The sequence below is a fragment of the Mytilus californianus genome, unplaced genomic scaffold (assembly GCF_021869535.1).
Source record: "Mytilus californianus isolate M0D057914Y unplaced genomic scaffold, xbMytCali1.0.p SCAF_1, whole genome shotgun sequence".
Lineage (NCBI taxonomy): Eukaryota > Metazoa > Mollusca > Bivalvia > Mytilida > Mytilidae > Mytilus > Mytilus californianus.
In genome coordinates, this window is record NW_026262581.1 from 129,736,239 (window position 1) to 129,762,661 (window position 26,423).

The 26,423-nt window shown below is 32.7% G+C and overlaps 2 protein-coding genes across 3 annotated transcripts in view; both read right to left on the reverse strand.

Moving 5' to 3' along the window:
• LOC127713229 (structural maintenance of chromosomes protein 6-like) overlaps nt 1-26,423 on the reverse strand; it is a 396,756-nt gene that overhangs the window by 258,097 nt on the left and 112,236 nt on the right. The gene's annotated exons all lie outside the window — the stretch shown is intronic.
• On the reverse strand, nt 8,630-18,196 carry LOC127714034 (uncharacterized). 2 transcript variants are annotated; one of them, XM_052219984.1, is made up of 5 exons: nt 18,127-18,196; nt 15,824-15,968; nt 14,249-14,321; nt 13,197-13,296; nt 8,630-9,890 (listed from the first exon to the last, which is right to left on the reverse strand). In XM_052219984.1, the coding sequence occupies exons 2-5, from the start codon at nt 15,926-15,928 to the stop codon at nt 9,551-9,553; spliced, it is 618 nt and encodes a 205-aa protein (XP_052075944.1). In that variant the 5' UTR covers nt 15,929-15,968; nt 18,127-18,196; the 3' UTR covers nt 8,630-9,550. The 2 variants fall into 2 exon arrangements, with proteins under 2 accessions (XP_052075944.1, XP_052075952.1); XM_052219992.1 differs by lacking the exon at nt 18,127-18,196 and adding an exon at nt 17,838-17,905.

The window sequence follows — 26,423 nt, forward strand, 5'->3', positions numbered from 1 at the left end:
ATATGACAGAATTGAACCAACGACAACCACTGAACTACAGGCTCCTGACTTGGGACAGTCACATATAGAATTTGGCGGGGTTAAACATGTTTGAAGACGCCAACCCTCCCCTAACCTGGGACAGTGGTGTAACAGTACAACATAAGAACAAACTATACAAATCAGTTGAAAAGGGCTTAACTCATCAGATCGATACAAAGTAGAAAAACATCTAACAGAAACACAGACCGGACGTGGCAGCGTATTTATATATCCCTTACAACAAAAAAGACACAAAAGTACAGATCTTAGAGTATTTGCAGATTGTAGTACCGTGAATGTATTTGTATAACAATAATATTTAGTATGGTTTTAATTTACTGATAAAAAAATCAATAGTTATACCAATTAAAACAATATTTAAAGATCCAATTACAGTGTTGAATTGGTAAGTAGTCATGATGTGAGGTGCATAGGATCCTTGTTTTCTTGTAATATTGATGACGTTGCTATATACATGCATATAAAGACATATATAAAATCTATGCAAAAATACAAAATTTTGTTAAAAAATGTATGATTTCGCTGCCACCAAATAAAGAACTTTTAAGTTTCATTTCAGTAACTGGCTAAATTTTTTATTTGTCCCATCTGTTATGGAAATTATTAAATAAAGTTTATTCTAACTGCGTTTTTATGTCTAGTGTTCCGCCACTTGTATAGACCTGCAACGCTTCGTAATGTTGTCATAAATAAACGAAAGTAGCATTACGAATTGACAAAATAATATTCAACTCAGGTTCTTAAACTACATAGCAAGCCCTAGATAACACAATTTGTAACATTTTTGTACAAGAAACGACCAAATATATAATTATGGTCGCAAATGGACAATCAACAGAAAGAGACTACAGCGACATGTAGTTCAGTGGTTGTCGTTGGTTCTTGTCTGTCATAATTGTTTTTCGTAAATTGGTTTCTTACAAATAAGGCCGCTAGTTTTCTCAATTGAATTGTTTCATATTTTTCATGTCGGGGCCTTTTATAGCCGAATATACTTTATGGGTTTTCTCATTATTGAAGGCCGTACGGTTGCCTATAATCGCTTACATCCACTTCATTTGAACTTTTGTGAATAGTTGTCTCATTAGCAATCATACCACATCTAATTTGTATATAGCAGAGTCATTTCTTACTGTTAAAAAGTGCTTACTTACTTGAATGCAGTATATAGGGTTGAGGATATGATATTATATTTAATTTTATCTACACCAGTTAACCATATAGATTGTTTTTATTTATATGTGAAAACTTTTTAAAAAGTGATGTTGGTTTCACAATGTAAAAAGAAATAGACCTGATGACCTATATTTACTAAATTCTACGTCAGTTGGTTCTGGTGGATGGTAGTCTCATTGCAATCTTACCACATCTCCTTATTATATATTTTATATTAATTCTCATGTTTTTGCATTATCATTTTCCTCTATGTATTTTAAGGCATCGCCTCTTTTCTATTAATCTTGTTGTATTTGCTTGTATACATATTCAAATGTGTTTTGTGGTTATTCATTACATGTGCCACAAGTTACAATTAGTTTGCTTCTATGACAATGAATTACTACCATCAATTAATTGTGGTTTGTGGTTTAGTTTTCTTTTGGTATATATACTTGTTCACATATTTATAGATAATTAGTTTGCTGTTGTCTTATATATGTTAGTTTCTTATTTATTTTTCATAAAGATGTTTTAACTAAAATTTCAGGATAAGATGTTTTCCACAATAACTAGACATGTTAAGCCAACACTATTGTATGCAAACCGTTTTGAAGTGTACATGTCCGTCATGTCATATGCTACGGCTTTGGCCCCATTTCCTCGTTCTAGTGGTCATATTATATTAAAGATTAAGTATGGTCCTCGGTAATTATATATGGCATGTCAACATAGTATTGTCAATTTGTGTGAATTTATCTGGCCTTTACATGATACTTGAGTTGTCAGATTATTATTTTCAGGGTTATATTGGTTCCTCGCCAATTTACATAACAGGTCAACAATATTTGGAATGTGGCATTGTTTTGTAAGGAGTAAATGTCTGTCTGGCACATGACATGTGGCCTTGAAACTAATTTCCATGTTCCGTTGGTCGGGTATAAATCTTGGATTATGTCTGTATCCTAGTTTCAGTGTTCGTTGCACATTTGAAAATTCGAAATTGTAACTGGTCAAGGAAAATGACAGCCTGCACTCAATTTAAACTGAATTAGTGTGCTTCTTTGACACCAATAAATATTGGTTGCAGCAATTTAGGCCTTACTTATTCATCTTCCGTTTTGCTTTTTCCAACCAATTTTGGCTTCTTTAAAAGGTGTTATATGAGAAATTCTATGAAGTTGATAAGGCGTTGGATCCAACCCATGAAGTTGATAAGGCGTTGGATCCAACCCAATGAAGTATTACAGATTGGATAGATTAAAACATCTAGATCGTTAAAGAAAAAGGAACAGAAATCTGAATTGATGAAAGGATAAAATCAAACTAATGCATAATGCAATTTTATATTATTTTTTTTGGGAAGAAGTGTAATGCAATACCTCTTAAGTTATTTTATTCGTACGTCTCCAAGAAATGTGGTAAGTATTAGCCTACAGCACTGTTAAGACCTTATTCCTAAATCAAATTGGCATTAGGTTGATTTATATTTCATATCCAGCACTTGTCTATAAGTCATAATATATATATATATATATATATATATAGTTTTAATTTATAAAGAATTAAGGAAAGATGCAAAGTGATATCATTAACTAGTACTTAACTGACCCAACCAAACCCTGTTGATTTTAGCTTATTTACTGGTAACACGCATTTTATTTTGAAGATCTGATAAGATAATATCATATCCCCATGGCCAATTTTAATAAATAGACACTGTATGCATGTTGGTTTGCGGTTAGTCTATTCAAATATGACCATTGTGGTTAACTTTATATCCGTGTTAAGTCAAAAAAAATCTTGTTCGTGTAAAATATCGCGAAAAATCATTGATTATTACTCTTTAGACGAGTGACATTAACCATAAAATTTTATTTTTAATGCACCCACCTAACATACGGCTAAGTCATATACCACTCGAAAGCACATCTCTACTATCTTTTTTGCCCGGTTGTCAAAAATTCGTATGGTGCAGTTTCCGTCAAATCACGATGAAAGGTCAAGGACAGACAATTTCTAATTTTACAAGTTATCAGCAATTTGCATATTCTGTCTTCTGAATAAAAATATTTTGTATGGAAATATGAAAATCTGTTAGAACAGATGTTAATAGTTATTTATCAAAAGCACATTGAAATATTAATGTCGAAATTTTAATAAATAGCGCCGTTTTCCAGAAATTCCAGTGAAAATGATAAAGCGTGAAAACCAAACATTTTGTCTGTGATTCAATTGTTATTCACCATAAAACCAAATAACATATTTTATTTAGAGCTAAGGATGTTTTTGACATCATAAAATTACTGCAATTACGCTTCTTGTTAATTAAACAGCCAATTATAAAAACCCAAAATACCGCCATCTGCAAAAAGATAGCCTTTTTAGCTGTTCTATGTTAAAACAAATTGTATGTAGTCAATATTCGGTTGAAAAAACACAAATCTTATAAGTGCAAAAAGGTTAAAGGATAAATTACTCAGGAAATTCATGCTTTAAGGGGAAAGTTTGGAAACGAAACTTTGATATTTCAATATTTATATGTTTTCTTGGTTGCTTAAACTGCATTAAACTGCATGGTGCATTGATTAAGGAAGTGAAAGCTTTTATATAAGCTAGCCACTGAAAATGTTCTTTAGCAAACTACGTAATTTCATGTTAATAAAATGAGACATGTTGCCATTATATTTACTTACATTAATTTTTTACTTGGAAATTCTAGCAATTCGCAAAAACAATACTTACACTTCCTGAATACTTAACATTTTAGTACATTGTTATATAAAAATGATTGATTGATTGTTGGTGTTTAACGCAATTTTCAGCACTATTAGCTTCTCAAGTATTTTGCGGCGATTAGTTTTTAGTGGTGGAGGCCCATGGAGTGCCCAAGGAACCACCTACCTTCGACAGGAAAACTGGCAATGCCCGTCAACAATACATTAGTTATATTTATTAGTATCAAGGACGAAATTACTGTGTAGGTGTCACAACAAAAAGATCTACCAATCAGCATCAATAGCCTTTTGTAAAAGTAGGCAACCTCTTACCAAACAAAGGAGTTTTGATATTAATATTTACTTCAGCTACATGTTTTAAAAATAGAAATATAAAGGCATTTGAACCACTTTTGTTTCAAATTTAATTGGCCATGGTTTTGCATTAAAACTTCAATGTAGATGTGCCACATAATAATTTCATTTAAGTCATTCAGAAAAACATCTAGCGCTATTTTTTTTAGATCATCTGTCAAGCATTGATTGAACATTTGCATATTAAAGATAGTACATGTACATTAAGAATATATATATGGTAAAAATGAAGTTATTTTATTCTAAAATATTTATACAATTGTGAGAAATGAAAATTGTGGTTGAATTTATCCAGTTTTTTAATTAATTTTACGTCATCTAAACTCAAATATATATATATTGCACTAAGCCCTCTGTTGTTGATCTGACAGCGACTTTTGGCGATTTTCTCACTTTATTTTCATATTTTTTTCGTTGGGTTTCTAATGGTGCGAAGATCTCACAACAATAATAAGTGGTATTAGTTGACATGAGAAAAAATGTACAAAATGGTATGTATGAGTTAAAACAATCTGACTAAAATTCAGATATACCACGACTCGCCTGCAGATATATCGTATGAGGATAACGAAATCAGAGATCTACATTTTAATTAGATTGGGATTAACTTTATGAGATAGCTTAAAAGCAGGTATGTTACGGTAAATTTGAAGTGCTTACTATTTTTAACTTTATATCAATATGTGTATTATGAAAAAAATCCCTTCATGTACCACCTCCATATATGCACTTTTAAACTTTGAACTTCACTAAAATCTACCAAGCAATGTAGGAAGAATATTGCTCTATACATAGTTGTTTTTAGACTAACTGATGGGTATATGAATGGAAAGAACAAAGAAAAAATGACGTAGGGACAAGATGATTCCTTCATTTCCGCTATATATTATATAAAGGGAGAGAGAGAGAGGAACGAGGTTTATAACAATTGTTTTCCATTCGTTTGATGTGTTTGGGCTTTTGGTTTTGTCATTTGATAAGGAACTTTCCGTTTTGAATTTTCCTTGGAGTTCGGTATTTTTTATGTTTTACTTTTTTTTATATCTTTCATCGATATCTGTGTTTTACGTTCTGTCGTATTTTATTCGCCCAGCTTTGAACCATCTGGTTTTCTTTTCTTTGGTTGAAAGAAGGACAAAAATAACAAGGAGACAGTCTCAATCAAACCATAGCCAAAGAAAAACAGATGACAGCATGACCAAGGCGAAAAAGTAGGACAGACAAACAACACTCCTTAAAACACTTCACCGAAATGTGCGAACACTACCTAAACCCAATGGTGATTGTAGTTGCTCAGGAAGGGTATTCAATCTTCCACAATATTAATTTTCAGCCATATTTGATAAAACAATTAATAAAGTATATAATAATGGGCTAACATTAAAAGGAATTCGCCAGATTTGTTTTTGAAAAGCGAATGGTACAAACAGTATTCCTTCGAATATTGAACGAAAATAAACTTCGAAACATGTCTTCGACATCGGAAAACTATTTTTTACTAAATATACCTTGTTTGTTCATTAAAGTACCTCCATTACCATTTTTTCAAATATGGTTAAATCATTTTCTGCCGATATTAACAATATTATTTAGCCAAAAAAAGCAAAATGGTCCATATTTGCAGATGGTGTTTGTTATGGCAACTGCAAAAGCTTCATTAGAAGGCTGCATCCTGACCTATATTATATTAATTGCAGGTTAAAATAATGAAAAAATTCCCTTGGCCTATAAACGATAAATCTATTCTGTTTTGACATATAAATATTCAAACCTCAGGAAACATTTAGCTTTTTTTGCAATTTTATCATTTTTGGAAGTTTTTTCAAGAAATGCAATTTTCTGTAAATATTGCACAATCAACATTTTAGTTTGCATTTGATTTGGAATTATGGTATTTTTGTTTTATAAGATTAAGATAATTTTTAGAAAAGAAATATCATACAAGTACCAGAAAAGGGCATTTTGTTTTATTCTATTAAAATTTACGAATTTTCAATTTTGACCTTTGACCTTGATTTAACGAAAATTGCACCGTACGAATTATTGACGACCGGGCAAAACAGAAAGTACGGTTAAAAAGCTTACGAATGATATATAATATAGCCGTATGCTAGGTGGGTGCATTAAAGTCGTTAAATAAGCGTATTTTTGAAAACTGTCACTCGCCTACTTAGTTGGCCAAGTAGTCCGCAAATATAACACACATGTGGCAATCATGTGTGACTAGCAAATCAGAGGCAGATCATGATTAATTTGAAAAACGGGGCCCTTGATAAGCCAACGTTTGGGGTGATACTTGTAAAAAGTCTAGGCTTTTATCATATACGAAGCTCAATAAGGGGACCATTGCTGTTTGATAGACGTTTTGTTTCTTAAAAGAGCATATTAGTCTCTAATTTTTATTGTCCTGTAAGTTATTTTGGTTAACCTCCTACGTATATCATTCCAGGTAAATCGTGGAATCTATAATGAAGGCAATTGATTTGAACTTCACTAGTTCAGACAATAAAGTGAAAGAAATAAGTGCAAACATTCGTATTTGCATCGCCATAATCATCTGCATGCTCATCCGCGGCGATGTTTATCTAAATATAGAAAGATGATAAAAACATTGATAAATACTGTATGTATTAGAAAATATCTTTCTGTCGACTTAGTCCCAATGGACACGATAACATGAATAGCTATATCCGTAGTTCTTGGCTAAAATATATCTTTTATTAGGCCAAATACTATAGTACCTTTTCCGATCAAATGCCATAACATGGATGTTGACCAATTACAATGTTTCATTTTTCATTCAATTACAATTGTTTAGTTTAATTGTCGTCTAGCAAAGACAACGAATGTTTCATCGTCATAAATATTTTAAATAAAATAAATTAAAAAGAAGTTGAATATTATGCTACTAAAAATGAATGATTACGATGGTTGTATAAACATTAAACGAGCCCATCAAAGGAATTCCACGTCCTTTGATTCTAATCCATGTAATAGAAAGTATTTTTATCGTTGATACAAAAACTGTAACATAAATGTATTGTGAAAATCATTCTTTTATATAAAATATAAATATTTTATACTGTTTTCTTGAGACGTACCATAGTCCTTAAAGTTGAGCCCTAGTGAAATAAGGCATGATTGGATTTTAAAATAAGACGGACTTCCAAAATTTAATGGAATCTGTGAGAACTCACTCACAACGAGTTCAAATATAGCAGTGAAATTGATTACGGTAACAGATCAGTGATTGAGCCAAAAACTTCTTGTGTATAACATAATCACATTGGCTATATAAATATATTAAAATAAAAAAAAAGTCATTTCTATTCTCATTGGTAAAGACCGACTAATATTGGAGTAATATACAACAGATTTAGTGTGAAGACGTCACAAACAATCTGAGAAAAGTCCAACCTTGAATAAAAGTATAGACAGGATGTAGTACCACAAGTGTTCATTACTGTACAGAAAAACATATATAGTTAAATCTTTAATTTATCAATAAAACAATCTGTTTTCTATGTCACTTTGTCTCCGAGAATTGTATGATGCCATTTCTTTTACACACATTAGTAAGTATCTCAATTATCATGTTTCTATTTTCTTCTTCTTTCGTGGATGGACCTTTTCGGTATGATACATTTCTGTTTACTGGGCTGTATTTCTTTCATGGATGGACCTTTTCGGTATGATACATTTCTGTTTCCTGTGCTGTATTTCTCTCATGGATGGACTTTTCGGTGTTCACTGGCCTGTATTAAACTTATTTTGTTGTCTAGACTGGATTGGAATGTCGGATTCCTGTTTTACGTTGAAATAGGCCTGAACTTTTCAGTTCAGATATTAAACCTTTAGACGTCACAGTTTTTGTGACATGAAATACTAGTATCAGAAACAGTCTTCAGATCCTAAAAGATTACTATCCTTGCATAATACATCTGTAGCAATATGCCCCCATTCGTAAGGTAACTGCTGATCTCTACATAACATGAGACAATTTTGATCGTTTTTGGTAGCTGTTTCTTTAATATAAGAAGACTGAAGGCGAACAATACATATGTTTGACCAAACTGAAATACTATGTTACAATAAAATTGAAAATGGAAACGGGAAATGTGTCATAGAGACAAAAACCCGACCAAAGAGCAGAAAACAGCCCAAGGTTTCCAGTGGGTCTTCAACACAGCGATAAAATCCCGCACAGATGTCTGACACACTAGTACTTTTTTAAGTCCGAACCTATCAAGTTCTGTATGTGTGATTTTAAAATGTTTCCCTTCTGACTGGGTACTCAGCACGTGGTAAACGAAACGTAAGAAAAGTAACTCAAACCACAATTCATCCACTAACATTTTATTTTAATTTACAGAATAGTGTATGCAATAAATAAATTAATATCATAATTAATGCATGTTAGCACCATTGCTATTATTTTATTGCACTCCACAACTAATCAATTCGGTAAAAATTAAACATTTAAATAACAGTCATATAAATAAAAATATGATTAATTTTGTTCTTCATAATTCATAAAAAAAATGGATGGAGATCATGATTGCAACGTTTAATTGATACCCCTTTGCCACTATGCTTCAAAAAGCAATAAGGTTGGACAGCATTAACGATCTTCAAACTGACATATAACAGTATATACTATGAATTCAGAAATTATTGCCATCATTTATTATTTTGACATGCTATTTGACATGCCGTAACAAACTAAAATTGGTAATTGACTATTGCTTTTTCATGAACAACTGCATACAGATAACAGATACATGTATCATATCTCAGATACGAGTTCTAAGTATTGCGATACTCACCTGGTGAATAATGTTGGTGAGTATCGCAATACTTTTAACTCGTATTATAAAAACCTCTTGTCAGAGATTATTAAGAGGTTTTTTATTAATGTGAATAATGCGACCAGGTGAGTATCTGATTTATAATACGTATATCTGTAATCTGTATGCAGTTGTTCCTGAAATTGCAATAAATTTTAAGCAGTTAGAAAAAAATGGCATAGCACCTTTTAGGCAAAGGGAAGGGCTTCATACAAAATGTGCTACGTCACTTGCTTTCATATAAAACTTACAAAATTTTGATACAATTCTAAATTGAAGGCTGGTAGAAGAACAGATAAGAAGAGCATAAAAAGCGTTACCGACAATAGAAGTAAAGCGACATCAATATTTCCGAAAATATCACTGATTGTAAATTTTGTAAAGGGATAAAAATAGTGAGAGAAAGTGAAAAGATTACAATCGTGTTTCTCTGCAATTTTCGCACTGATCTAAGGTATCATTGAGAGGTTCCAGTTCATGATCTCCTGTAATTTTGACATCGCTAGCACTAAGTCTCGTTAGTCCTGTGTTAACACGAGATATCGGTTTGGAGCAATCCTTCTGACAGTTTTCCAGTCTTATCTTTGGACGATGCCACTCACATAAGAAGAATCCAACACCAAGTCCAAGAACCGTACAGAGGAATATCCAAACATTAAAAGTCATTATCACTAACATTAGAACATAGCTGACTATGATCTGAATACTGTAGAGTAAAGTCTGTAAAGCGTGCTCTCTCGTCAAAGCTGAATGTCTGAAATCGAAAATAAAAGAAACTGAATTTCTCCTTTGGGGGCAGATCTAAAGTGTATTGTAAAAATAAACATTACACATATGTTTGTTCGTTACTTTTTCAAATTTATAAACGTTGCTGAAAGATCGAGAGAAGGTTATCTACTACCCGTACTGGTATACTACCTGTTACCGTCAGCATTGAGTTTTTCTTGAACATTTTTTAACAGGCATTCCGTTTGGATCGTTGCTGTTATATAATGAGGGTTACCAGTGGTTTGGACGAGGTCCATCGATTCGGATTAAAAATCTTTTTATTGGAAACGAAAAGTTGGTTCGTCATGTACTAGTAATCGCGTGATATTATATGGGTTTGGGGACCGACCTACACTTATGAATCTAGCCACTAAACAATAGTAATTTGCATTATATATTTTCTATTTGTAGAAGGGGAGAAGAAGGTTTGTCATGTGAACCAAACACATTTACTCTGAAGCTATTCTTCCTTTCAGTCACAACTTATCACGAATCAGTGTATATTACGAACAGGAAAGTAGAGTTTAATTTTGAAATTTATAAACCTTTTCAAATTCTTTGAAAGGAATTTGTATCTCAAGCAAGCTTAAATATATTGGTTTGTCTGAAAACGGTAGGTTTTTCCAAAACCGAGGACAACTTATAAAGCAGTGACGTCAAGTCGTCGCACTCGAATCTTCCTACGAGTCGTACAAATAAAGAAAGCTCGATCGGCATCAATTTTTCATTATTATTAAAGACAAAATCTGAATTGCCAGTCGAAGAAATCGATATTTTGGTTTGAAATCTAGTTCTCGCATGAAGAGATGTCTCTTGTATCCCACAGAACGGAACGGCCTCATAAGTAATTGTAGCTCGTGTTCGCCTCGAGTGTAGGAGATCGTGAAGTCTTGTATTAGTCTCAGCCGAAGACGCTTAACAAGAAAATAGAATACACGAAGATATTGTTAAACCATAAAAGAATAAAATGATCCGCTGGGCGCAGCTTTATACGACCGCAGAGGTCGAACCCTGAACAGTTGTGGCAAGTATGGACACAACATTCAAGCTTGATACAGCTCTGAATTTGGATTGTGATTAAATATTTGACACAGCATAGGTTTCTAACACAGAATGAACGTGGTCTTAAGAACTTAAAATTTTTTAATTTACCTATTATGGTCCAATATCCAAAATCTAAATACATACACGGTTAGATTCAGCATATCAAAGAACCTCAAGAATTCAATTTTTGATGAAATAAAACCATATCATTATCATTTGCTTTTATATATAAATCAAAAATAACCAACTTCAAATGGAAAATTTTAAAGGAAAAAAAAATGAAAAAAAGGGGGGAAAAATGAAAAAAAAACAAAAAAAACTCAATTTTTTGAACCCCCTTATGATTCATCACCCCCGAACTCAATCCCAGCCTTCCCTTTGTGGTATGGTACCTTGCTGTACAATTTCAGAGAGATCCATACACTTGAACACAAGTTATTGTCTGGAAACTGTAAAAATGCTTGTTTTTTTTGGCCCCAAATTCCTAAATGTTTAGGGCAATTACCCACAAACTCAAACCCAGCTTTCCCTTTGTGATATGGAACCTTGTAGCACAATTTCATAAAGATCCATACACTTACACACAAGTTATTGTCCTGAAACTAGAAACATGCTTGTTTTTTGCCCCTTTTTGACCCCTAATTCCTAAAAGTTTGAGGCAATTACCCCCAAAATCAATCCCAGTCTTCTCTTTGTGGTATGGTGCCTTGCAGTACAATTTCAGAGAGATCCATACACTTGAACACAAGTTATTGTCTGGAAACTAGAAAAATGCTTATTTTTGGCCCCTTTTTGGCCCCTAATTCCTAAACGTTTTGAGCAATTACCCCAAACTCAATTCCAGCTTTCCATTTGTGATATGGAACCTTGTAGTACAATTTCAGAAAGATCCATACACTTACACACAAGTTATTGTCATGAAACTAGAAAAATGCTTGTTTTTTGCCCCTTTTTTGGTCCCTAATTCCTTAAATTTTGAGGCAATTACCACCAAAATCAATCCCAGCATTCCCTTGGTGATATGAAACCTTGTGGTACAATGTCAGAGAGATCCATACACTAACACACAAGTTATTGTCTGGAAGTTACAAAAATGCTTATTTTTTGCCCTTTTTTTGTCCCTAATTCCTTAACTGTTGGTGCCATAACCCCCAAAATCAATTCCAACCTTCATTTTGTGGTATTGAACCTTATGGTAAAATTTCATAGAGATCCATTCACTTAAACTAAAGTTATTGTCCGGAAACTAAATGCGTCTTCGGACGACGCAGACGACGCAGACGACGACATGATAGCATATACGACACAAAAAATTGTTTGCGGTCGTATAAAAAGTTTAACAACTCGTAAGAATGACGGTGAGATATTGCTTGGGTCAAGTTGAGTTATTTAATTTCAATATAATACAAGCGTCTTTTATTACATGTACATTGACATTAAATAACTGGAGATGATAGCAAGCATAATCAAATTCTCAGTCGCTTTTTAGGTGACCTATAAGTAAATTTCCTATTCAGGCTACAGATTTAGTTGAAATATATTAATTTAATAGCCATCATTGTCCTTTAAATGTAATTGGTGTTGATGGCAGACTTTTTGGTAATCTCGAGGAATTCGGTTGATCTAAACTCGGCTTGGCATATGTCTATAGATGAAGACCCTTATTTTTTCCCTAAAGAAGACCAAGTTTTTTCCTGTTCCAATTAATTTGATGGTTGCATACTGATTAACGTATTTCCTTTTTTCTTTTCACTATTTGATAAGTACATTTAATATATTTCGTAGGATATATAACATAACCTATATCTTTAATTTTGAATTTGGAAGTTCTTTAATTAAAACTATTTTAACATTTTGAAAACAAAAATAAATGTTGTACGAATAGTTTTACTAATATCAGAAAAACAAACAGCTGTTAAAAGAAGTTGAGCATTTCGTTCACTAGTATTGTATTCTTGTATTTTTTAAGAAAAATATTTGAGCAACAATCTGCCTCCTGTACCTAGTAGTTCTCAGCCAAAAATGCTGAATTTCATGTTGAAAGTCGTAACAATTCTTTTTATAGAACTTTTTTTTATTTTGACCACTACGTACTTTTTTTTTTATTTTGACCACTGAGATAGGCAATTTTCTAGCATTCAGCAAAAAGTCACATTTTAGATGAGAAATTATTTCAGATATATAATTGTTTGCTAATGCTAAACAACCATCAAGAAATGACCAATCCACTTTTGTACATTATACTCACTTGACTAGAGGAATATCTCTGTGAACATAGACACGTAAGTGTTTAATACCCTGATACAAGATACCCAATATAAGTGTTCCAAGACAGAGCGCAAAGATACCTGAAATTACAAATATGTGAATAAAGACTACATTTAATTGCTATTTTATCTAATTTCTATATTTTTGGGGGCGGAGGGAGGGGAGGCATCTTGAACCAAAATGATTTTTCAAACTTTGAAAAACAATATACTGATTCAAATTCAATTTAAACCTTTTTAATTTGGAATACCTTTCTTATTCATTTTTCATATAAATACACAAAATGTGAAAAAATATTTCATATTTGCAGTTTTGAGTATCACATAATGTTGTAAGAATCTCGAAGTTCACACTGGAACCAGTCATATGGTGAATTGTATGAGATAATAAAAAAAAATGTGATCTAGCTAGGGAAGAAACTACAGCGTGAATAGGTCCAAGACATCTTTCACACACAAATAGAATCATGTTGAATATATAAAATAGGAATGCATTCTGGCAATTCTCATTAAATTTGCCGCCACATAGACAATGAAAAAGCGTAGTAAATGACAGAGGGACATTGATATTTCAAACAAACTGTCAAAGCAAAAGGAACTAATAAACCGAAGTTTAACTTTGTTATTTGTAAAAGCGGGAGCTAATCATTTCATCGTATCAAAATTGGCTGAATAGATTATGTGTTAAAAAACAGTAAACGATATATCCTGACCGAGTATGGTGTGGGTTATCTAGAGGATTGCTAATACTAAAACCTGTATATGGAGAAAACAGTCAAACATGATAAAATCTTTAAGTTTGTTTTTTTTTACAGTCAATTTATACATCTTGAAGTAAAACCCCAAATCGTTAGATTAATAAATCATACACGATAATATAGTCAAAAATATTTCTACATCAAAACAAAATTAAAGCACAATAGGAATGTGTATATTTATCTTTCAAATTCATATTTTAAAGAAGATTAATTTAGAAAGATACGTGGAAATATCTTATCAATGGGTTCGATAAAGAAATGTTATTAATATATACCAGTTCTCGAGTTCAACAACCATCCAGTGAATAAAACCGGTACATCTAGGTTAAAGTTGAAATAAACAGGATGCTAAAAAAGAAAAGAGCAACTGGAATAAAAAAAAATAAAAAAAACATGTCGAAACTTCTAAATGAAAACGAAATTCTAATCCAGCATTTATCCCCTCTTATTGACACCAATAATAGGCGCCGGAAAAGTCAAAACTATAGAGTAGACAATGATGTAAAATATTAAAATGTCTATAAATTAGCATTTCTCTACAGAGTCTAAATAAATAGATACTTGGTCAGTATTCTGCGGGAGTAATATCATATCTTTAATTAACAGTGTAAATCAAGATTTAAATGTTTCATTATTTTTTTCTCAATTAAAATATGCACAACTCTACTCCGGACATTGCACAGTATCTTATTTTCCTGTACAGTTTATGACATTACTGGATGAAATCAACTCCGAAGTACAGTTCTCAATTTAATGTGAAGGTATCAGCAAGGTAAAAACTTTGAAAAAGAGTGTTTCTGAACTGTAAGGAGGAGGGTTGAAATCTAAAAAAAAACAACTGTTTAGCTCATCAAGTCAGGAACCGCGCAAGTATTTTTAACAATCTGCTTGTGTCCTTAGGGGAATCTTGTGTTGGTGGCAAGCCATTGATAGTTTGGCTGTTAATTTATTTAAAAAACTTTTCTAGAATAGACTGTGGAAACGGGGAATATGTCAAAGAGACAAAACCCCGACCAAAGATCAGAAAACAGCCAAAATCCACCAATGGGTCTTCAACGCCGCAAGAAAATCCCGCACCCGGAGGCGGGCTTCAGCTGGCCCCTAAACAATAATGTATACTATAGTTCAGAGAAATTAATGGACGCCACAATAAACTTCGAAATATACAAATGAGCCACAATTAAAAAAAAACAACACACACACATGCCTAACAAAGGCTAAAGGTTCCTGACTTGGGACAGGCGCAAAAATCAGCAGCGGCGGTGTTCAACATGTGTTTAGATCTCAACCCGGGGGGACTCTAGACTATTTGCAATTTAGAGATTGACACGTATGTTGACTTTTTGATTTTGGTCGTTGTGAAGCTGTCTCATTGGCGTATATTATCTCCTTGTCCGACGTTTTGTCCGCCCGTCTGTCTGTTTGTTCAACGGTTCGCTCGTTTGTTCGTCCACCTCGTCCACATTAAAATAAAGGGACCTTGACCTTCATTTTAAGCATGAATAAATTTGGTTAAGGTCCAGGTCTATGAAACTACAAATCACAGAGGAATATTCTATTGAAAGTTGATGTATCATGTTTAGCACTAAAATTTGGTCACATCTATTAATGACTGAAGTTTAAAAAAAGTAAAATAAATAACGGCATGAGATGTCGTTAATGACAGCACATTTCTTTATCCATATTTTGGTTAGCCCTTTCAATGTAGATGAAGTGACAAAATCTGGGCCCTTGCTGTCCGCAGATTCCATCAGTGAAAGAACTATCTGTATGAGAAAGTCACTTCCTAATTATGTTTTTTTTATAGAGGGTGGTTTTGTATTATAATTTGCCAGTACAAAACGACTTACATTGTGTTCTGCATGTTGTGTATGATGAGAATGATCACTAACGATAGGAGCCGGCGTAGATGACGGATGGTGATGCTGGTGATGATGGTGCTGATTGTGGTCCATTCTACACAAAAGGTTCACGTTTTATGCATTTCTTTAACTCCTGCAATTACATGTTTTTCCAATTAAATTATGCGTAATTAAAAGTGTTAGCATCGCCGTCTTACTGGGAAATATCTTAACCTTCCAGTAAACAGCTTTCTTAAACTGAATGAGGTAAAAGTCTCTTGCCAAAAATAATTCACCACCTATATCAGAATTTTCCCACGAACTCGTCAATAAAATATATATATAATAAGAAAAGACAAATAAAAGCTACACGTGAAATTCTATACTACAATAATGAAAATGTCACTTATAACATAAAACAATTGACAGCAAAATTAGACATGAATCTGTTAGATTTATCGACATGTATTTACTGATAATTGTTTAGTAATTTTCAAAGTGACAACAACATAAACTAGTTCAAGGTAATTACAACAATTTACACTCAGTCTGATATCAAGCTACTGTTTTCGTTACGCTGAACTGACAAGTGCATAACATACAACCAATGTTTTCTTCAAGGCAACACTATGATATGGGTTGATAATTCTTATAATTCTACAAACATTTGAATGTAATTGATCAATTGGGATTTATTTTCCCCTTTTTATACGCCTCGATAGACAATTTTGACGAAACTAGATGTTGACACGCGATACACATGAATGGAATCATCGTGTTCAAGAAATTGAAATTGAATAAAAAAAAATAGTAACAAATGCAGGGTTGAGAATTATCGATTTAAAACTGTATTTTGGACTTATATTCAGTTAGTGAGTCATTCGGCCCATGCAACTTCCACATTTTCAATCTAGACTAGAGGTTATTGACTAGTGTGTAAACCGGGCCGATTAACTCACAAACTGAAGTCTTCGGACTTTTATTCAGTTTGAGAGTTACTTTTCCGAGTTTACACATCCATAGCATCTAAAAAAAATGTTTAATCCTTTGAAAAAAACACATTTAAAACTTATATCAGACCTGGAATATACTTCAATTGAACAGTTTAGATCAGTAATCACCTTTAGTAGAAATTTAACAACCCTTAAAAAACAAAACAAAAAAACAAAAAAAAAAGTTTTTAAATTACACCTGCAGTTCTCATTTAGAAAATTCTAAAGTGACACCAACCTTACATTGTTTCGGGGTCTTGAAGTCTGCGCTGACAATTTGGATGTTGAACTGGTTATCCCATCATTAGGGAAAGTTAAAAGGAATATTATCTCACAAACCTCGGTAGATTCCAAATGTGTGCCAATTGTATCATCTTATTATTTTTTCTATTAAAGTACGAAATTCCATATTTAAAAAGCGAATATAAAACTGAACTTTTATTGGTGTCACCACTTTGTTTAAAATACGATGACGCATACAACGTTTTACAAAACGACTGTCACCGGTGACATAATATCTTAATCTTCGAAGTGAAATCCTTGCGGTCATAAAATCCACTGGGGACAAGGATGTACATGTACATAGTAACTAAACTTGCTGTCACTAAAATCACATGAAAATCGTTTCTGGTCAAACAAAAAATCAAACGAAAGAGTGCTTATTCGAATAGAAAACAGAAATACGGCGATGATAAACAAATTAAAAACACAGGAAAATAAAAAAAGTACAATATATTTACTAATTCGTCAAACTTTCGATGTGACGATGAGTCGTATAGATATAGACAAGGATTTGTATAGTAAGACAAATCCTTGATATAAATAGATATTTTTTTAAATTTCAAATAGAGGACCCATTATGGGCAAAATCAGTATTATGATTAGCACAATAAACATTTACACTATAGATAATACAAAAGAAAAACAGCTCAAGTATGGAATATAACATGAGTTATTAGTTATAATATATATGTGTTTGAAGAATGTCTAATATTTCAAAATGAGACTTTAATATATACAAGCTTACTTACTTATATTAACAGAACAGATGCATACACAGATATTGTTTTTATTTAAGAAATTCTACATCATCCAAAAATATGACAACGTAGTAAAGAAATTATGTAAATAATGGTTCTCAACCGCTTGAAAGCAATACGTATTTATAACAAGGTTGATAAGTTCATTCGTCGGTTATAAATATTTTTTCACAAAATAGATCGATATGAGAAAATATTCTTTGTGTATCTCAAACTTGATCTTGTTTATTTATCATTTAATCACAATGTGTCAACAATAATAACAATAACGGTATCTTACCTGTTTGATAATGCTGTGATTTCATGTGTTGTTTATATGATCAACGTGGACGGTGTTCTTTCGTCGATGTTTCTACATTTAGTATACAAGAGGTTCAATAAAGGATTTATATATGTGATATATAAAAACAGTATTATTGGCTTTTCGAAATAACTAAGACCAACAGATGTAAAGAACATTTCATCAACCTGCATATGCTAATTCTTGCGTTTTCGATTCCACGGGTGTCATTCGGTATATCGAGAAAAATGATCGTGAAAGAATAACCAACGGTGGTCAAACATTGCGATCGGATCGTGAATGCAATTAAGAGTAATTCTATTTAACACCTGTGAAAAATCTGCTGTATTTTCAAAAGGTAGAACAAATCAGAAAAAAAAATTATGTCTGTCAGAATGATTCAACTTCCTTAATTATATTGTGCACTATCGTAGTAGTTTTTAAGAAAACACTAAAGGCGACACACAATCCTATGAGAATTATTAAGAAACAAATCACGTTTTGTATCTATAATGATCACATTCCAATATATCATGATATATTTGAAACTCATCTTTACATTTCGAGTCAGATAGTTCAGTAAAATAAAAAGTATGTTATTACTTGAAAAAGTTCATAATATTTTTGAAAAAGTATATTATTGTTGATTTTTATTCAAAATTGATCCCGAAAGATCAGGCAACGCATTATTTTGATCGTGAAAGTCAAGGCGTACCTAAACTGAATGATCAGAATACAACATTTCTTTTACCAATTGATATACCTGTAATTAACTGATGCGTGTAATTACTTACTAAGAACGTACAGTAATGTTCATTTTTTTGGTGATGTATATATATATTATATTTGCCTTCGGGTTTATATGATCCGTTCATCCTATTTTGACTCCTCAAAATTCAAGAGTCTATCCTAAATTGAGGTAAATTGTATGGCTTTCCAAATACCGTTTCGATTCCTAACATCACTGAAGAGACATTAATTGTCGAAATCCGGATATGGTGTACAAAAACCTTTGCACCTTTTGTTTGCGGTATATCATATTTTCCGCAAGTTTATTGTTTTCTGTTTAGTATAATTAAGATCCATTTATTACATCGGTGATCCGTTTATTTGGCAATCGCCAATGGCAGTCAGCAGGGTTTAAGAACATTTGTTGTTCGACCTGTTAGTCAAATGCGTTTTGTTAAAATATACTTTTTCACTTTTCTTGGTATTTTGGAAAATGTTGTTTGTGCTGTATTTAGACCCCTCTAACAAGAAATTTGTTTTGCATGCACGCGTATAAAAATTGCAGTTTTTATCCAACGCAATCATTGGTTTGAACGTTGTTTTCAATTTAGACTTGTTTATATATATATGTATATATATATATACACTATACTTATAGCTCCATATTTATACCTGGTTTTTTTAAGAGGCAATGCTAACTAGATATCCAAGATAATAAGACCTCCAGGTGAGTAAATTGTCGAAATGTAAATATCTATGTATTTATAATGCTAAATGCATCCAGGAATGAGTGAAGCGAGAGGGAGTCTGGTTGTCTTCCCCTGGAAATATCTTAATGTGTACGTTTATGTTTTCGTAAGGGTTTAACTTAGATCAAAGAAGCTTTGGCATTTAACTTTACATAAAGGTATATTGAAGATGTTCTTTCCATTAACAATACAAACTGTTCTGATTATTTCCCATGTATAGTCCTGAACTGAACTGGAAATTACAGACACCACATATACAGCTTCCTCGGCCTCATTTTTCGAAATTTACCCAGAGTTTGACTACAGCGGTCATCTCAATAGCAGAGTCACTATGGCAAACGAGGAAATGATTTTAATTTTGAAGCTATACAATTTCCTCACCTTAGCAGCAATTGAACAACTTCTTCTGCGTATGCATTTCTAAACTCATACGATAAGCGGGAGCTTGCAGGTACTACTCAGAATGTCTAGGCAAACAAATAATGAGCCAGGGTTTTGTGAAAGAACGTTTTATCCTTTTCTCAAAAAGTTCATTGGAAAGAACCAAGACCTAATAGATAAATATTCAGGTTCTACTTCACAAATAATATAAAATGGTGTTGAGTGATAGATTCTAGGTACTGACTCTGTGTAGAATTTTACATTACAGGTTTACCTTTATTTGTCTTGTATTATTATGTTCCATTTGGTCGTATGACTCTTGACGTGGTTCGGTATATATGTGCACCCAGCTTTAATTTTTTTCGGCTTTTGACGTTCCTTATGTGGATGGGACCAGAGATGCGATTCGGACACATGAGGTTTTTATAGTGTTATTTTCATTTTGTATACCCTTATATTTATATTTTACTTTTTTTTGTATTTTATCGGGAAGTGTATATGTCATTATGCTTCACTATATTAGTCCGAGATTACTCTGACGTCCAACGGCTGTTTTGCCAGACAAGCTGGGGTCCCACGGCCCCAGCTTGTCTGGCAAAACAGCCGTTGGACGTCAGAGTAATCTCGGACTACACTATATAGACTGTATTATTACCTACAAAACGTTTTTGGTTGGCGTCTATTCTTGATTCAATTGTAAGTGTGTTTGAACGTTTAATTTAATCGTGTTGTATGTCAGCTATGTGTGTTTACACAGTTTTTTGCTGCTGGATCCCAGTTATGGACACGTTAACCAACTATGTCTGTTTGGGTTGCTCACCCAATTTGGCAATGTAACGGGACATTAAACAACTGTCATACAAGTGGGCGTTTTAGATAGCTAGAAAACCAGGTTAAACCCACCATTTTCTTAGGGAAATGATTGTGACAATTCAGGAACATGACAGTTGTTTTCCTGCGGTTTTGTTTAACAAAGTTTTTTTCTCCGATTTTTACAAAAATCAACAAGTATCTTCGTTTTATAGATGTGACTTTACATAAAAATTAATGGAAATCAGTTGAGACTATCTTAACTTTTCATACGACATCAAACGTATGCAGATTCAAGAAAAACACAAAAACTTAACATTGAGCAATGAACCGTGAAAATGAGGTCAAGGTCAAATAAAACCTGTCGACTGACATGTATATCGTAGAATATTTCCATACACAAAGTATAGTTGACCTATTGCAAACAGTATTAGAAAAAAACAGACCAAATCACAAAAACTGAACTTTAGCCACTGAACCATGCAAATGAGGTTCAGATGACACCTGCCAGTTGGACATGTACACCTTACAATCATTCCATACACCAAATATAGTAGACTTGTTGCTTATAGTATCTAATATATTGACTTGACCACGAAAACTTAACCTTGTTCACTGATCCATGAAATGAGGTCGAGGTCAAGCGAAAACTGTCTGACAGGCATGAGGACCTTGCAAGGAACGCACATATCAAATATAGTTATCCTTTACTCATAATAAGAGAGAAATTAACATCACAAAAATCTTAACTTTTTTTCAAGTAGTCACTGAACCATGAAAACGAGGTCAAGGACAATGCACATATTACAGACTGGCGGAAACTTCACAACATAAGGCATCTCTATATAAAGTTTGAAGCATCCAGTCTTCTACCTTCTGAAATAGTAAACTTTTAAGTAGTTAGTTAACGCCGCCACCGCTGGATCGCTATCGATCTTATGTCTCACTTTCTGCGACAGAAGACAATGATTTGATCATTTTCGTGATTTTTGAAATATTGAATAAGCGGCAACAGATCTTTCACGATCATCAAAAAGCCTTAACCGAACTTTCACGATCCGAAATATCAAATATTCCCATTTTTGCAAAGTTTCTGTTTACTCTAAAACGAAAAAACTTTAAGAACCATTTTAAACAGTAATATGGAACAATATTTTAAGAGAAAAGTAATTTTTGCATTCAAAATATGAAAAAAAATCATGTTTGTTTACATTTTTATTTCTTTGAAATATCGAGGAGCAATCTGCCTTTTGTAGTTTTGTAAAAACGGTGTACTTTTAAACCTTGATTTTTCTCGGATTCTGATCAAATTGTTGAACTATTTTGACAGACAGTTTTATTTTTCCAATATTTGTCATTATTATTCATTAAATTAGATTATTTATTGACGTTGCATGTGCCTTCTCGATCCTATACCAGATCTTTCACGATCCAATCGCAATACTTGACCACCGTTACTTATTTTTTACGATAATTTTTATCGATATACCGAATGACAGCCATGGATTCGGGCATATGTTAGGGCAGTTCTCCTAAAAAAATATTTATAGCTATAAAACAATAAATTGCAAATATTTTGTTTGACAACATTCTTCAGTACTAATATAAAGAAAAATTCTTTGAATCCATAAGCAAAAGGAGAGTGGGTATATACCAGTTGCCGTCATAAATTCACGACTTGTTTTTATTGTGTTTAACAGAAACTCCTTTGTGAATATTTTTTTTAACATATGAGAGTTTACAGAAGTTATGTTTAGGGCCATAGACTTATTTGCACTTGTTATTCTATTATTCACGAGCAATGCAAAGCGGGTCACTAGTGTGTTGATCGATTTTTGCGTAATAAAAATCTCAACTTCATCCGAAAATGATTATCAATTTTAGTTTGTTTGTAGCAAGACACCACCAAGAAATATAATTTAAATTTTTAGGAAGACCATCACCAAAAGGAAACATCGAAAAAGAGAAGGTGTTGGATAGAGGTAGAAATGTTGCCTTGCAACAAGCCACATATTTTTAAGGACCCCTAAAAGACGGTTGTTGCGTGGTTTTAAATGTACAGCCGGCCATATATGAGACGTCTGATATAATGTCCCCATTGCGACCACAGCCAAACGGACGCCCATCTTGGTTTTATCACCGGATGGGAGAAGTTCAGGGATTACCATATTTCTGATACCGCAGCTACCCCTTGGGGTTATGAAGCCTAGGAGGGGCATACGCCGGATGGAAACTTCCAACAATAATCTATAGATTAGATTGGGATTGTCTAGTTTTTCTACCTCCAAAAATATTTAAAATTTTGTACACTTGGATAAATTATCGTCACAGATACCTGATAAGCATCCCCATGTTTTGCATAATTTCTTTGAAAATTTTGTGTCATCTCTTATTTATTCAAGTTACTGAAACCAATACTTTTTTCAAGAAACTCTACAATTTGAAATCTTCAAACGCTTCAACTGTTGGACTTTAGTCCACTGCAATTAAAATCTTTTCTTACCATCAAATTTCATGTGAACATTGGAATAATCCAACACTTATTTTTTTGTAATTATCAGGAACACAAGTAGAAAGTTGGGAAACCCAGCCTTTGCTCCCCTTCATACCAAATAATATTGCTGCAAAAAGTCATAGTTGTACAGAAACAAAAAAAAACCTCATACAGAAAACTGAATCTTTTGGTGCACCCCTTAACAAAATTAGGTCCTGGCTTAAAACTAGAGGCCATAAAGAGCCTAGCCGTGTCACTCACCTAGGTCTATGTGCTGCATTTTCAACAATGGACACTCTCCAACATTGTAGACTAAAATATAATTCATGACTGAAATCTCTTTTTTGTTGATCTTGTATCGCTGATATTGTTTTTCTGTTAACAGTTTATCTCCATCTTCTATAGTTTTTGCCAGAAATACCAAAAAGTGTAAAAATTGTCAATTAAGGGCAATACCTCTTACTTGGAGTTAACTGAAGATTTTGGAAATTATGATTTATTTGTAGATCTTGTCATGCTTATCATGATTTCTTTCTTTAATTTCTATCTTTCCATTATACTTGTAGTTTTTAAGATACATGTAATATGCAAAAACACCCAAAAATTGGTAAATTTTGTCTTTAAAGGGCAATTACTCCAATAAGGAGTCTTTTGAAGATTTCGGTCATGTTTGACTTGTGTATAGTTGGTGTCTTGTTGACCATTTTTTGCTATTTCAGTTTCTATCTATCTTTTATAGTTTTCACTTAAATAGGTAAAAATGAATAAAACTAGGGGCTCTAAAGAGCCTGTGTCGCTCACCTTGGTCTATGTGCATATTAAACAAAGGACACAGATGGATTCATGACAAAATTGTGTTTTGGTGATGGTGATGTGTTTGTAGATCTTACTTTACTGAACATTCTTGCTGCTTACAATTATCTCTATCTATAATGAACTTGGCCCAGTAGTTACAGTGGAAAATATTTTGTAAAAATTTACAAAATTTATGAAAATTGTAAACAATTGACTATAAAAGGCAATAACTCCTTAAGGGGTCAATTGACAATTTTGGTCATGTTGACTTATTTGTAGATCTTACTTTGCTGTACATTATAGCTGTTTACAGTTTATCTCTATATATAATAATATTCAAGATAATAACCAAAAGCTGCAAAATTTTCTTAAAATTACCAATTCAGGGGCAGCAACCCAACAACGTCTGAAAATTTCAGGGCATATAGATCTTGACCTAATGAACAATTTTATCATCATCAGATTTGCTCTAAATGCTTTGGTTTCAGAGATATGAGCCAAAAACTGCATTTTACCCTATGTACTATTTTTTAGCCATGTCAGCCATCTTAGTTCGCAGGCGGGGTCATCGGACACATTTTTTCAACTAGATACCCTAACGATGATTGTGGACAAGTTTGGTTAAATTTGTCTTAGTAGTTTCAGAGGAGAAGATTTTTGTAAAAGATTACAAAAATTTACGAAAAATGGTTAAAAATTGACTATAAAGGCCAATAACTCCTTAAGGGGTCAACTGACCATTTTGGTCAAGTTGACTTATTTGTAGATCTTACTTTGCTGAACATGATTTCTGTTTACAGTTTATCTCTATCTATAATAATATTCAAGATAATAACCAATAAAATGCTTCGCTGGGGCACAGCTTGATACGACCGCAGAGGTCGAACCCTGAACAGTTGGGGCAAGTATGGACACAACATTCAAGCTTGATACAGCTCTGAATTTGGATTGTTATTAAATATTTGACACAGCATAGGTTTCTGACACAGAAAGAATGTGGTCTAAGAACTTGAATTTTTTTAATTTACCTATTATGGTCCAATGTCCAAAATCAAAATACATGGTTAGATTCAGCATATCAAAGAACCCCATATATTCAATTTTTGTTAAAATCAAACAAAGTTTAATTTTGGACCCCAACTTGGAAAAACTTGAAAACTGGGCCCATAATCAAAAATCTAAACACATGTCTAGATTCAGCATATCAAAGAACCCCAAGAATTCAATTTTTGCTAAAATCTAACTAAGTTTAATTTTGGACCCTTTGGACCTTAATGTAGACCAATTTAAAAAACAGGACTTAAAATTAAAAATCTAAATACACCGTTAGATTTGGAATATCAAAGAACCCCAATAATTCAATTTTTGATGAAATCAAACAAAGTTTAATTTTGGACCCTTTTGACCTCAATATGAACCAATTTGATAGCGGGGCCCACAAATAAAAAATCTGAATTCATGGTTAGATTCAGCATATCAAAGAACCCCATATATTCAATTTTTGTTGAAATCAAAAAAAGTTTTATTTTGGACCCCAACTTGGACCAACTTGAAAACTGGGCCCATAATCAAAAATCTAAACACATGTTTAGATTCAGCATATCAAAGAACCCCAAGAATTCAATTTTTGTTAAAATCAAACTAAGTTTAATTTTGGACCCTTTGGACCTCAATGAAAACCAATTTAAAAAACGGGACCCAAATTAAAAATCTAAAAACACGGTTAGATTTGGCATATCAAAGAACCCCAATAATTCAATTTTTGATGAAATCAAACAAAGTTTAATTTTGGACCCTTTTGACCTCAATATGAACCAATTTGATAGCGGGGCCCACAAATAAAAAATCTAAATACATGTTTAGATTCAGCATATCAAAGAACCTCATATATTTAATTTTTGTTGAAATCAAACAAAGTTTAATTTTGGACCCCAATTTGGACCAACTTGAAAACTGGGCCCATAATATAAAATCTAAATACATGTTTAGATTCAGCATATCAAAGAACCCCATTTATTCAATTTTTGTTGAAATCAAACAAAGTTTAAATACTGGACCCTATCTTGGACCAACTTGAAAACTGGGCCCATAATCAAAAATCTAAACACATGTTTTGATTCAGCATATCAAAGAACCCCAAGAATTCAATTTTTGTTAAAATCAAACTAAGTTTAATTTTGGACCCTTTGGACCTTAATGTAGAGCAATTTAAAAAACAGGACCCAAAATTAAAAATCTAAATACACGGTTAGATTTGGAATATCAAAGAACCCTAATAATTCAATTTTAGATGAAATCAAACAAAGTTTAATTTTGGACCCTTTTGACCTCAATATGAA

What these genes read in the sequence shown, in the direction of transcription:
- LOC127714034 (XM_052219984.1), bottom strand. Translation starts at nt 15,928, where the DNA reads ATGGACCACAATCAGCACCATCATCACCAGCATCACCATCCGTCATCT. An exon ending in GTTGTTGAACTCGAGAACTG is followed by an intron (nt 13,297 to 14,248) that starts GTATATATTAAT and finishes TTGTAATTTCAG; the next exon opens with GTATCTTTGCGCTCTGTCTT. An exon ending in AGAGATATTCCTCTAGTCAA is followed by an intron (nt 9,891 to 13,196) that starts GTGAGTATAATG and finishes TTTCGATTTCAG; the next exon opens with ACATTCAGCTTTGACGAGAG.